The sequence below is a fragment of the Saccostrea echinata genome, unplaced genomic scaffold, assembly GCF_033153115.1.
Source record: "Saccostrea echinata isolate AGI-Se365-2 ecotype Australia unplaced genomic scaffold, CSIRO_AGI_Sech_v1 ptg000025l, whole genome shotgun sequence".
In the NCBI taxonomy this organism is placed as follows: Eukaryota; Metazoa; Mollusca; class Bivalvia; order Ostreida; family Ostreidae; genus Saccostrea; species Saccostrea echinata.
The window spans coordinates 20,353,077-20,367,531 of record NW_026889774.1 but is presented as its reverse complement, the minus strand read 5'-3'; the positions used below and the strand labels follow the sequence as shown (position 1 = coordinate 20,367,531).

The window sequence follows — 14,455 nt, the reverse complement described above, 5'->3', positions numbered from 1 at the left end:
TGGTGGGGTAGCTCTTTCGTACGAATATATATATATATATATATATATATATATATATATATATATATATATATATATATATATATATATATATATATATATATATATATATATATATATATAAATTAACATACCATAGGTGTTGCTGCCTACAAATACTTGCTCAGTCTAATAGATGTTTTAAAAAAATGTATCACAACTATTTTCATTTATAATATTTAGGATGTGTTTGCTAGTAAATCTAATGGATTTGTTCCTTAAATGTCACATACTAATTTACTAATTTACTAAAAAGAAGACAAATACCTCAGTGTAAATAAAGAATAAACATTCTGATGTTCCAAGTTTAAAATTTAATATCATGGGATTCAAACCATACCGTTATTACAAGATAATAAAACTTACATGTTAGGATGTGAAGAATTGTCAATACACTGGAACAAATATATTAATTTAGTGATTATAATGATTTGTTCAAAACACATGTCATTTAATTTCATTCATTCATTTAAGTACAGTTAATTTCGTTTTTTTAACCAAGACAACTTTTATTATTTTAATTATAGAAATGTATGTTCTAGAAAAGCAAAGCATGTTTTTGTATTATATGTACCATGTGCACAAAATAAGTATTTTTGTCATATTAACGTGTAAGGCAAGGTCAAGTTGAACTGAAAATGAAAACATTAACGGAGGAAATACAGCGTTTAAAAGAAAGACTGTTAAATCAAGATGATGACAACTATCGACTCCAAAAGGAACTCTCTGAAGTCTGTAAAGAAAAGGACAATGCATTAACGAGGTATTCTTTAATTAGTACATGTTTTTATCTGGCGGCCGCCGAGTTGTACGACAAATCATTATTTGGCGACCGCCTCATAAATAACTGGTGGCCGCTAGAAATTTATATGGCGGCCTCCAAATAATTTTCTGGCCAGATAAGTTTCTGGTGACCGCCAGTTTTTTATGTGGCGGCCGCCAGATTATTATTTGGCGGCCGGCCGCCAGAAACATATCTTGCGGTCACCAGATAAAATATTTTTTCTACCTGGCACCAACCGGCTTCCGTAATTATACAATCATCACCTTTCGAAAATAATTGCCTGAGATAAAAAAAATTCTAAGATTTAAAATGTAAATACACTGTATACCATACTTATTACATTAAGGTTAAGTAAGGTGGCTGGTGCCAAGGTAACTCATGGTAATGCAGCGATAACCGACCTTAGTGACACCAATCGTCCAACAAAAATAGCAGAGAAATTCTCCGAGTTGTACGACAACCAGTGGACGGATGCTTTTGAGGAACTTGACAATACTTACAACAACGAAGAGGAAACTATACAAGTCCTTCTTAAAATTTTGAAGGTTTCTGTATTTTCAATAACACTTTTCCTATATTTATTTACAGACTTCATATATCATTTGACAAACAATTTTTGAAGATAAGAATGCTGAAGATTTATTATTTTTCGTTCTTCATCCACTAGGAAGCATATGATTTTTGTGTCCGCACAGAGAAAAATTACGAAACAAGGATAGGACAGGCAGTTTTTACATTGGCTGACGAGAAAAGTAGAGAGGTAATATTAGGATTCATCGCTTTCAAATGTTAATAATATGTCTTCTTTATGATATACATGTATTTGAAATTTACGCTTGCATAATTATTCATTTTCTTATTTTAAATGGCTTGTCTTCCTTCCCCTCTAGACTCGTCAGATCATTGGTGCAGATGTTCCAGTTCAAAAAGCCCTTACAGATTTAAGGTTGTCTTTGGGTAATGCATGTTGTTTAATTGTCGAAGAGGTAAGACAATTAATAAAAAAGTAAATAGGATTTGGTTTAAATGTGAAGCTCTCTTGTATTACTAATCAAAGTTGTAACATACAGAAATTTTGTCATTTTCAGATGTTTTTGGCAAGACTACCTTCTTTTCTAAAGAAGGTGGACGTTTCTGTATCCTCCAAGACAAAACTATACGCTCGCCAGTGTGCAAGTCTGTGTTGGAGAATGAGTATTCGTGACCCTCCAATATTTGTCCGATTCGAGTTCAGACGGGGAACAGAATTTAACACAGACATTTTGAGGCGATACACAAAAACAGGGGGATATGTTGATTTCATTGTCTGGCCAGCATTGTACTTGCACGAGAGCGGACCTGTCTTGTCAAAAGGAGTGGCACAACCAAAGCATACCCCTTAATTATTCTTATCCCGTCAATTCCATATCGTGGATGATTTATAAACTTTTAAGATTTTCTTTTGGTTTTCATTAGCTCTGCTGATCAGAGACCTGAAAATCTTATGTATTGATAAAATATCCGCCGTTCTTCCGACAGTCGTCTGTTTTCAAAAAAGAAATTTTCAATATCTTACTCTTCTTACAATTTTAGTTTGATTTCAATGTAATTGTCTGATATTAGTAAAACTTAATAAATTAGTTACTTCACAAAGATGCATTTGAATTTTATCAGCAGTATGAGGTCGTAAAACGGTGGTGACATGATTACTAGAAATTATTACTTAAAAAAAAGAAATTTCTTTGACGCTGCACCTTCTACAGTTTGTTCCAATTTGACAAAAATTAGTTACGTAAGAAGACGACACTAAGATACATAATTCTATTTATCTTTTTCTTCATTTTAACGGATGGTGTTACATGATTTGTACAAAATAGAAATTACTGTGGAATACTTTCAGAACGCTTCTCTTTTTACTCGCAGAGTTTGTCATATTTTAATAAAACTTGATACACAATCAGTCCAAACGTTTCTTTTCTTTATAAGTAAAAACCAGTTGAACCACAGTCAGAAAATTCTGTAGCCCAATAATGGCTAATTGGTATAAAAACAATACAAAATATATTTTTTTAGTGAAAATATGTAGTAGAATTAATAGAGTTATGCAATTTATTTAGAGATAATACACTATAATGTGCGAAAGGAGATTGTTGTTGTAGAAAATAAAGTAAAAAGTAATCCTTTATTTAATGAGCGATATTGAAATATTAATTAAAAACTGTTTTGGATAACAAGTTTCTTTTTTTTTTTGGTCATTGATATATAAAAGGACAAAAAATAATATTTATGAGAGAGAGAGAGAGAGAACCCTTCACAGAGTTGGTCGACCTCGTAGATTTCTGTGGATAATCGATAATAACGTAATAACTGATTAATTTAAAGAAGGAGCAAAATAATGCTTAGTACTGTCTTTTCGTATGTATTCAATTTTTGCTACTCTGGGTATATGTCTCCCACTTCACTTTTCAAATTGTTCCAAATCGTTACTGTTTACTAATAATATGCATATCATTTAAAAGGAGGAAATTGCTCTGAACTGCAAACAGTTTTGTTCCGTAGGAAACGCAACGAAATATTAACGCTAGTATTATTTTATCAGAAGGAGTTATGTTGTGTGAAAGCAATTTCTGATTTTCCTCATTTTTGACAAATCTTTTTGAAGATTTAGATACTTTTCTTTTTCTTTTTTTTTTTAATTTGGAACAAACTCAGAATTTGAGAGTTTATCTCTGATTTCCATAGCACTGTATTTGCTATCAATACACACATGATAAATGGTTTTCTATACGACAGTATTTTGTTTGTTTGTTTTGTTGTTTAACATCCTTTTTTTCACTCATATTGAGATGCCAACATTCGCCGAGAAGACTGCAAATGTAGACCTGTACTCGGTACTTACTGCATTTGAGCAGTGAGGGATCTTTTTCGTGCCAGCACCGACTGCTACACGAGACGTCGGTTTATAGGGTCTCATCCGAAGGACCGGTCTCCACTCATCACAGTGGAATCGAACCCGAGACGTAAGGATCAACTCTTTACGACGCCCCAACTCCAGATAAAACGCTTATTTACATTTTTTTTCCAGGCAAATATATGTATACTTACAGTATTCATGATCTTTCTCTATACGTTATGAATTTTATACCATACAATTAATTTTAAATAATTTGATCATAGATCTCTTTCTTGACTTCTGAGAGACGTCGAAGATGTCCTTAACCTGTCCTGTTTGAAACAGTCATTATAGGTCACCCACTACAGAACATGTCATTTGCCAATTCAAGCTAATTAAAGTCAACAATGAAATATGTATTAAAAATGCCTCACCTTGATTAGCTAATATTTAAAATAGATCATCCAATATAAACTAAAACCACAAATCTATTGTCAACACTTGGACAAACTTTAAAAGAAGAATTCAAAAAAGATCGAGAATTAGTATGAGTGAATAAAATCTCTCAATAGAGTGCACAAAATTCTGCATTGCTTGAAAAATATATTAAAATAACGAAAACTGAAATCATGATTATTACAATCTAATTGTCGTTTTTGTTTGTTTTTTTAAGGAAATGAGCACTACATATTTCGCTCATAACATACATGTAATTTGTAGATGGTCTGGCCATTTACCTTTAAATTTGGTCCTTTAAGGCTTTCGTAGTTGATCGATTTTAAGGTCAAGCAAAATTTGATTATTGATATTGATATAAAGATACGTACAATGTATCAAACCAAAGAAATAGGCTTTAATCCTGACAGGATAACCACATAAGGTAAAAAGATAGTTCAACCTTTTAAAAGTTGACAAAGTATGTAGAAATAAAGAGTATTTAACAGTTTGATTAGGAAGGAACCATTACTATCGAAGTTGTAAAAAATCACCGAAACCATTTGATACTTGTCCTCATAGTTACATTTTATATAAACAAATCTTATATGTAAATAATCAAATCTGATATGTTAATGTAAATTTCATTTTATTTTAAAAGTTTTGTAAAAGGTTTACCTGGGGAATATTTAACTTTCGTTTTGCACTAAATTTTAACTAGTAGTCTATGGTGTGTGTAGCAAGAAAAAAAATAATAATAACCAACGTAAGTAGCATTTTCACTGTCAATGTTTCGCTTGTTAGGTCACCTGAGACACTCAGCTGAATCTATTGCTATGTTTTTTCGTCCGTCGTCGTCCGTCGTTTGTCAACCGTTTACCTTTCATGGTCCCTGGGTCATGGTTCTTGGGTTGGAATGATCATATAGTGAGAATGCATTATTAGAAAAATATTCTTCTCTGCTCCTGGTTATGAAGCAAGCAAACTAAGTGGATGGTTAAGATGAGTAAGGATACCCCTTTAGAAATTGTGAAATCCATGGTCCCTGGTTGAGAAATTCTTGTGTTAGGGCGGGGCTATGATAATCATATAGTAAAATGCATAAATTCTTTAAAAACCTTTCTCTGCCCCAGGGTATTTAGCTAACAAACTTAGTGCATGGTTATAATGAACCAGGATGCGTCTTTCAAAACTGTGAAATTCATAGCCCTTGGATCTGGGATTATTGTAATAAAGAGGGGCTCTATGGGTAACATGTATACAGTAAAAATGCATTAATTCTTTGATATTTTCTTCTCTTGGGCATCTTGGACGCAAACAGGGTACAAAGTTATAATGAGCAAGGGTGTTTTTGCCAGATTTGTGATATTCTAGCCAGATCACGGGGTCAAATGTTCTGGTACTGGGCAAGGCTCTATTGATATTATCGGGAAATTTGTACTCTACTGAGAGAATTATTCCCATTTTCTTTTTATCTTTGATAATTAATTACTGTAAATTTTATTAATTGATAGATCAAATTGTATAAAAGGATTAAACAAAGATTTTTAATGTATAATACAAAAAGTACTTTCATAGTTTTATAATGGTTGGGTAGACTTGTAAATAATAGATAAATAAAAATGTGACAAACATACTTTTTTTTACATTATATGTTCTTCAAAGACCAAGAGAGACCAATGTGTTAGGGAGTTAGAAGGGGTTTCTCCATGTTCTTAAGCACTATAGTATTGTTTAGTCTGCATAGTGATATTGAAAAGAGGGAGTGTACATATATAAACAAATGTACCGGCAAATAAATAGATCTTTTTAGTTTTGCTAAGTTTGTTCAAATCGACTAAATCACATTCTTTGTCGTGTGTCTGTCCATTAGAAAGAAAATTTATTTTGCGAAAATTTGCGAATTATTTTTCTTTTTTGCACTTGTGATTCTTGCATAAATTAAAAAGTGCGCCATAGAAGATTGTTTTAGAGTAAGTGAAAATTTGTCTTCATTACGCTGCTTTTCATAAACAACTTGTAAAATGATTTATTAGATGTAATTCGATATATGTGAGAAAAAAGACTGAGGATTAACTTTATCATCATCCTCTACAATGAAACTGCAGCGCAGTGTTTTATTTTTGTTTTCAGACAGGGAGCAAATTTTTTAAATACAGGGAGGATGAGACGCTATCCTATTTGGGAACGAGAGGAAAGACATACACCCCCAGCCCTAAATGAGTAAGGAATAACTTAATTACAGTGGGCATGATTTTGATACTTATAATTGTCTATTAATTGATAAAAATAAAAATACATTCATTTTTCTTTACTCAATTATTGATAGACTTACGGCCTGGATAAAATAATGTAATACTTCTTTCAGGAATTCTGCAGGGCCACTATATATATACCACGCCGGCATATGAAAGTGACCATTTGATGTATAAAAATGATACACTAAATAGGAAGCCCATTGGCCACATCGCTCACCTGAACATTTTGGCTACGAAAAGGCAGAAATCAGTTCAAGCAAAATGAGCTGCAACTTTGATGTCTGAAATTTTTGTTGCAAAATTGTAATTAACTATTTCAGTGACAGAAAAAAAGAACATTTATAAACTTCTGTTGTTCATATTTGCGACGAAAAAACTTTTTATAAGCTTTGATTGAGGCAAAATTACATTATAGTCGTCCTGTACAATATTAATCTCTTATATAATAATATATATTTGATTGTAAGGAAGTCCTTCTTCTAAAACAATTTGATATTTTATTTTAGTCTAATTGATCATAAAGGTTTTAATTACATACAAATTTATCATAATAACACATTTTAACAGCAAAATAAAATTCCCGAAAAATGCAGCTCTTATTGCTTTCAGTATTGAAGATTTTGAATATAAAAATTTTTCGGGAAAAAAAGGGGGGGGGGGTGATTTGAACAAACTTGAATCTACAACACCTAATGATGCTTCTAAATAAATCTGACTAATCAAGGCTTTGCTGTTTTTAAGAAGAAAAATTTTATTGATATACCCATTATATTCCTTTGTATAACTTTGATCCCCTGTTGTAGCCCCTCTTTACTACTTGGAGGTCATGATTTGAACAAGTTTGAATTTACATACCTGAGGATGCTTTAATATTAATATGACTAATCATGGCTTTGCCGTTTTTCTTAAGAAGAAGATTTTTTTTTAAAATTTAAATATGCATTCCTATGTAAAACTTTGATCACCCATTGAGGCCCCACCTTAGCTACGGGGTCATGATTTGAACAAATTTGATTCTACACTTCCTGAGTTTGCTTCCATATAAATACATGTATGACCAATCGTACCGTAGCTTTCTGTTTTTGAAGATATTTCATATATATATATATATATATATATATATATATATATATATATATATATATATATATATATATATATATATATATATATATATATATGTTTTCGTTTTCCAACTTATTCATCTTTTTTCACAGGAATAATGTTCCACTTTGTGATGAATATTCCAGAACATCTGGCAGCAAAGTTCTCCCAGCAGCCCCCGATTGCTTTCTGTGCTCAGTTTTGCAGTCTCAAAATGACAGAATGTTGGAAATAAACCAAAATCTGCTGAATACGTATAGAATTACTTATAAAAATAATTTAAAATGTTAAACTTATATAGATTAGTAAATAGAAAGTCTCGAATATGTCTCACAACATTCTTCCATTAATTAGTATACTTGTAGTTGTCTCAGTTGATTTGAAACTGTTGATGCATTGATTTAACAACTGATTTACTTTTTGTTGAAGCTTGGACAATTCTCTCCGAGAGAAAGAAGAGATAAAAAAGTCTTTGACTGAAAGACCGTCAGGTCCTCTTTGTAAAATTATACAAAAGAAAAGGGAAGAGATCGATCGTTTGAAAACGGAACTTCAAATGTCGTAAGTTCCTTTTAATTATTCGATTATTTGTTTGGATAAGTTTTTAAAATTTGATAAAATTCACATTTTAGATTCAGGTTTTATCACTGGGGATAGATTCACCGAGGGCAACAAAGAATTAACGACTTTTCTCTTTGCGTTACAAGATTTTAGAACTTTTAGTCCAATCCCTTTGTACTTCAGAATTACAATAAATTATGTTCAAATGAATTGTTAAATGGATTGCATACTGTGGTTTCAATATTTTTATATGAACTTACAATTATCTGTGTGGTAGGTTAAGGGAAAACGCCGATTTACAGTGGAAACAAAGATGTGAAAAAGACAAAAATTCCGAAGATCAGAGAGGACGAATTGAGTACTTGGAAAAAAGGTATGCTAATGTCTTAACAGCAGACACAATTTATAAGGATAATTGTTAAGTTTAATAGCTTCCATATAATTAATTAAGGATTGACGTAAAGTTATTTACATCGGAAACCTGGACCAAATTTAAAAAAAAAATCTACAACAGGTTTACAAAGAACGTAAACGGATGATTAAAAAAAAATAAAATTACGTACAGAATAATCTATTTCTGTTTTATTTTACCATAGGAACCAGCACCTTCCAAGATTTGTTTTATTGAATTATTTTGGCTTTCTTTGAATTTGAAGTTGCTACTACGTTTAAATCATTTTTTTGTTTACATTAAAGACTTGAACAATCAAAAGCAGAATCTGACAGTAAAGATGGCGATATCTTAAAACTGAATGACGGTGTAACTCGTTTGCAATCGGAATTGGATGAACTCAGACATAAACTTAAAGAGGAGCAATCAAAGGTGTTTTGGCTTACAGTTGATAGTGAACATAGTATCAGGTACAGGAATAAAAGTTTTAGATAAATATTTAATTATTGTATACATGTACTGATTTTTGAAAATGCTTATTTCTAAGTATGCTGACTATATAGAAAATTGATAAAATTCATTTACATTAAATGATTTAATTTGTATTCTTTCAAAAATGTAAAGATCCTTCTACTGTGCTATTTGAAGGGAAAAAAAACAAATTCACGAGAACAAACAAAAACATTTTTTTATTTCGCAGGATCAAAAACCTCTAAAAATATTTAGGGTTTAAAAAATACAAATATCAAAAATAGGAGAGAAATATTCTGAGATGGAAACTAGACTAGTACACGTAGTAGTCGTTTTCAGGAAGTTTTTTCAAATCTATTTCAGAGGATATGCAATTTTTTCAGTAAAAGTGCATTTGTGCATATTTCTACTTCATTTCCAGAAGGAAAACTCAAACCGACAATAAAAAGACTACAGAATTAGAGGTGGAAAACTTACGTTTTGAAGTAAGAATTTTGAAAACTGAGAACAAGAAATTAGAAGAGAAAAGAAGGCGAATGTAAGTTTATATTATTGTGTTTCGCGATATGTTTTCTGATAATAATTAGTCCTCTACCGGTGAAACCGGAGGGGACTATAGGTTTCCTCTGAGTCTGTCCGTCCGTCTGTCTGTCTGTCTGTCCGTTAGTCTAGCTGTCCCTCTGTCTGTCTGTCAGTCTGTCCCACTTGGTTTTCCGCACTTTTTTTTCTCTAAATGCTTGTAGATATTGAGCTGATTTTTCGTATGTGAGTGTATCTTGATGAGTTACAGATCAAGTTTGCATTTCGTTCCACTTCATTGATTTTTGACGGAAATATGACATTTTCAATTCTTAAAGGGAACCAGATTACACTTGCCGGTAGGGGACTAGTATTGCTAATACAATACTCTCAAAATGCTTGTTTACAGGGTAAAAGCAAGTAAACAGGAATAAAATGTTATAGTTTACAGGAAAAAGAAGACTTGTCACTGATGCATTCAAGAGAACTAAAATTAAGGGAGGAAGAAATCAAAGTTCTGATCAGAGATAAGGAAAAGACGAAGTTGGAACTTCAATCTCTTTATGTTAAGTAGGTTACAGCATATATATGTATAATACATTTACCTGTTATAACACCAATCTTTCAGTTTTAAAAACGATACTACATGACAGGCGGACAAACTGGCATAAAAAAAATGGTTCCCTTAGTGTCGTATAAGCAGGCATAACGTAGATGTGAAAAGATTTATTAACAGTAATTATGATCATTAAATTCAATTTGACAATGAATGATTTCATTGTGTTTATGTTCAATTTATACAGAAATAAAGAATATGAAAAGAATTTAAAGAAAACCAATCAAGATTCTGAGATCCGATGTCTGAAAGATCAAGTTAATGACCTGAAGAAAGAAATCCACATCTTGGAAAAGCAAGCAGACAATTTGAGAGAAGAAAAAATCCAAATTCATAGGTAATAAAACAAAATCTTGTTTCCTTCTGAAGAAAAAGAACCTCGTCTTGTTATGATATACATGTACTTCGTTAATGTTTTCATTCTTCTTTTTTCAAAAGAGAATTTGAAGGAAACTCGCGAACAGAATCTGAAATAAACCGATTGAAACAAGTAATTTTGCAGCTAGAAAATCAAAAATATCGAACACACATTTCGTCCTTATCAAAGGAAAATAAAAGAGTTTCATCTTTATCAAGGGGAAAAAGAGTTGCGTTACAAAGGTAGATCCTAGACTAGCTTATCATATTTAACTTCAATAGAAGTAAGTCAGTTATAGCTAACATGGTACTGATTTCTTAATTCCACTCTTTATGCGTTGAATGAGTTTGCGAACTTTCCAGTGTCATGTCATTTTTTTTTTCTTCTAATGAAGTTTATGAAAATAATTACATTTGCTGGATGTCAAGAATGGAATCAAGTGTGATCGACCGCATGTGATCACAATGGAATATGTTACCTATTTCTTCCAAAATATTTCAGCAACTCTCTTTTTCCAGTACCTTCACACTACTTCATTTTATTATTTCTCTTGAGGATGAAAATGGAAAAAAAATGATCTGAAACAGAGAGTCTCAAAAGCATCCAGGCCAGAATCTGAAATAGACAGAAGCAATTTATTTTTCAGCTAGAGAATGAAAACGAAAACCGTAGATCTAACATTTCCACCTCATCAAAAATGTTAAAGCAGATGTGAATTTAAAATAATTTCTGAAAAAAGGGTTCACAAGAAAGGTTTTTGAAAGTATGAAACTCAAAAATTGTATTGCCTTTTTTATTACTTGGTTACAGGTTCCTGTTTACATGAATTGAAGGCACGCACGTATATGGGTTAAGTATCGACTTTGCTATAAGCACTATTGTTATGAATACCCAATGAATTGCTATACTCTGCATAAATCTCCAAGAAACCTACTATCTATTAATCGGTTCACTGAGGAAATTTCATTTAAGCTTATACGTACTAGTATTTCTTTTAGCTTAGCATCTTGCTCTAATTTCCTTTTGTATCTATTATAGATGTGTATTCTTATTTTATAAGGAAATGTACATTTGCAAACAATCAGTTTATGTTAAATTAAAATGTACTGGGGAAAAGGAAAAAAAACTATTAACTCTACGAAAAAAAACAGACTGTTATACATATGCATGCAAATAATATGACATTGGAATGAAAGTAGAAGCTTTAAACAATGAAATACACTATCCAGTGGAACATCTAGGGTATATACTTATACTGGGTTAACAATGGTCACACTTGATTTTGTTTGGTGGATGAAAATTATGGTCTTCCATGTAATGCAACTATTTTGCTCATATTCAGGGTTCTCCACATTTGAAAATTTAACAATGGAGGAACCTGCGCGAAGGCGAAATATGTGACAGAAAACACGAATGCATGTAGACTTTCTAACCTTCATTTATCATTGATACGTTTCACAAAACTTAACCACCGCAACTCAAAAAGTTGAAATCACCAACATTTTTTTATGCAAATAATAAATAATTTTTTTAAATTTTTTTATTTATATATATATATAAATATACAAAAAATATACAAATGTACCATAATTGAACCAAAACTGTAGGAACGTTTTGAAGGAATTCCAGAAAAAGTTAACATGCACACAAACGAACAGACGAACGAACACGGACATCTTAACAATGCCTAAGCTTTTTTAACTGGATGGTCTATAAAAACTTACTGATGGCATACATGTAAAAGTATCATAACTTAATATAACCAGGGGCATAAAACTGACATTACTGTAATTTTGCATTCTCTATTCTGTTTTTTCTTAACGTTCTTTTTTCTACATATTTAGTCAGCCCCCGGGCTGACTAGTTACGGTGGGATGAAACTGCAAGTGCGCTTGCGTAATTTGGAATTCTGGGAAAAAGATGTACACGAAACTCGTGCTATTTGCTCAAACCAAAGGGCGTGATTCTTCACAAACACCCCCTCTAAACAAAGACGCGACCTCGATCTAATTATAGACTGCATTGTTCTTCGTCGTTCTCGACGAAAAATTAAAGAAGAGATTGTTCTATGTGAGAAATATGATACTATGAAAATATTTCAGTGCTTCTTATTGAAGATGAGAAGTTTATATGCAGAGCACATTTAACACTTGATATGTATTCCCTCAATCGCCGTTGCAAGTTCACGGATTTGTGTGTATTCCTCTGAATGCCTGATGCAAGACTCCCTCGATCAATACCTTGCATAAGACATGTACGGGTCGGAATTCACACAATAATCCACTTGCACAAAGGTCCCAAAACAGTTAAAAAAAAAAAGAATCTCTTTCCACTTTAATGATGAGAGTTATGAAAACGTCAAAAGATCACTTTAGATGTGTAAAGTCTTATAATTTACACGATGATAGACATGTAAGTGCCGCTTGTGCACGTGAACCGCGCCCACAGGTGAGAAACTGACCGCAGTAGAACTTGATCTGAGAGTTGAGAGAAACTGCGTTGATTTATAGACAGCCCCCCCCCCCCCCCCCAATTAGAGAGAGTGAGCGAGATGGAATCCAGTATCGTTTTAGGGTATACGTACTGTATGTATAAAATATTTTGAATTTCCAGTTTATTACTTTATTTTGAAGCAATTCTTTTCTTTCCTAATAACACTAAAATGAATGCTTAAATTTAAAAATTGAATTAAATATACATACAGTATGCACCCTTCCCCCTTCCCCTATCATGCATTGCCCCGAACCTGCACGATTAAAAACTATTATCTAATAATAATTAACACAATCTAAACCAAGGTCTACCTTCCTTTTAAGCATCATAATCTATATCATTTATAGAATATTACAGTAAAATTGAAAATGTATACATTCTTCAACGTTCAATGATTGGGATCATAGTGGCTTTGTTCATTTCTGAGATGAACTTTATCTCATGGCCGTTGGAACCGGGGGGGGGGGGCACGGGGGACCGTGCCCCCCAATAATTTTTCCGATATATAGACTACTATTAATAGAAAACATAGCTACTATATGTTTGTGCCCCCTCAATAAGAACGTCTGATGACCTTTATTTTATTTTATTTTTTTTTAATTAATTTTTTTTTGCTTGTCAAGGAATTTTTGGTAGTTAATAGTGCCCCTCCAACTGAAAATGTATGGCTGTGCCCCCCCCCCCCAAAAAAAAAAAAACTGAAATTGCTTCCTACGGGCCTGCATCTGATGTCCGCGCCCAAGAGAAATTAATTGGAGGTCATCATAAAGATCACGATGTAGTCTAACTAAAATTTATTCTATGCTTTATTATTTATTATGTACAGCATTATGTTACAAATAAGAAAACGACTGGGCGAATTTTAACTTAGACGACAATGACTTTTAATGAACACATGATGGATAAAACAAATCATATACCATCACAAAACAAGAAAGAAACTTTCTGTATTCCAGTGGCTGACTCTCAGCTTTTTTTTTAAAAAAGCTAACCTTGTTGCATTTTTCGCTGAGTTTGCTCCATTGTTTACTTCTCCACGTGCGTAGTGCTAAAAATAGCGCCACGCGACGTTTCATAAAAACGGGAGGTAACTCTAAAACTAAGACGGCGATTGGCACTTACGTACATTTTATCAGAAATATAATCAAGTTAGCCACAGAAACTTGAATGGGATGCTTGTCGATTATCATGTTACTGCTCGTCATGTCATCTTTTGTAAATCTGTTATCGTATCGTGAACACTATGGAATTCACAAAATAAAATTAACTCTCAAGATATATGTACATTATTAATTTTCACTACCAATGTATAAATGAAAACTGATCCGGAACTACCGTAAACACTGTATTAATCATGAGCTGATTGACTCTCCATTGTCACGCTTCACAGCATAGTCACCGATCAACTACCGTGTTTGATTTGCACAATCCCCATTCGCTAGAGGTGCATGGCAGTCGTAGTATAAACACAATTAATTACTCAAGTCATTAAAAAGTATGTGTCAATACTGAAGAGCAATAAAAATTTAATCATGGCGGCCGCCGATTTTAACC

General features: G+C 32.4%; 2 protein-coding genes across 2 annotated transcripts in view; both read left to right on the top strand.

Moving 5' to 3' along the window:
- The window catches only part of LOC133192939 (girdin-like), a 41,515-nt gene extending 39,283 nt beyond the window's left edge, over window positions 1-2,232 (top strand). The window contains exons 8-11 of the mRNA XM_061328943.1: window positions 1,170-1,368; window positions 1,491-1,583; window positions 1,714-1,809; window positions 1,912-2,232. Coding sequence (XP_061184927.1) covers window positions 1,170-1,368; window positions 1,491-1,583; window positions 1,714-1,809; window positions 1,912-2,205 — 682 coding nt within the window. The 3' untranslated portion in view covers window positions 2,206-2,232. The remainder of the gene's footprint in view (window positions 1-1,169; window positions 1,369-1,490; window positions 1,584-1,713; window positions 1,810-1,911) is intronic.
- Window positions 2,233-8,428: 6,196 nt separating this feature from the next.
- LOC133192938 (myosin-2 heavy chain-like) lies at window positions 8,429-11,234 on the top strand. The gene is made up of 6 exons (XM_061328942.1): window positions 8,429-8,436; window positions 8,750-8,914; window positions 9,337-9,453; window positions 9,879-10,004; window positions 10,238-10,387; window positions 11,219-11,234. Exons 1-6 carry the CDS (start codon window positions 8,429-8,431, stop codon window positions 11,232-11,234), a joined length of 582 nt encoding a protein of 193 aa, XP_061184926.1.
- Window positions 11,235-14,455: the final 3,221 nt, after the last annotated feature.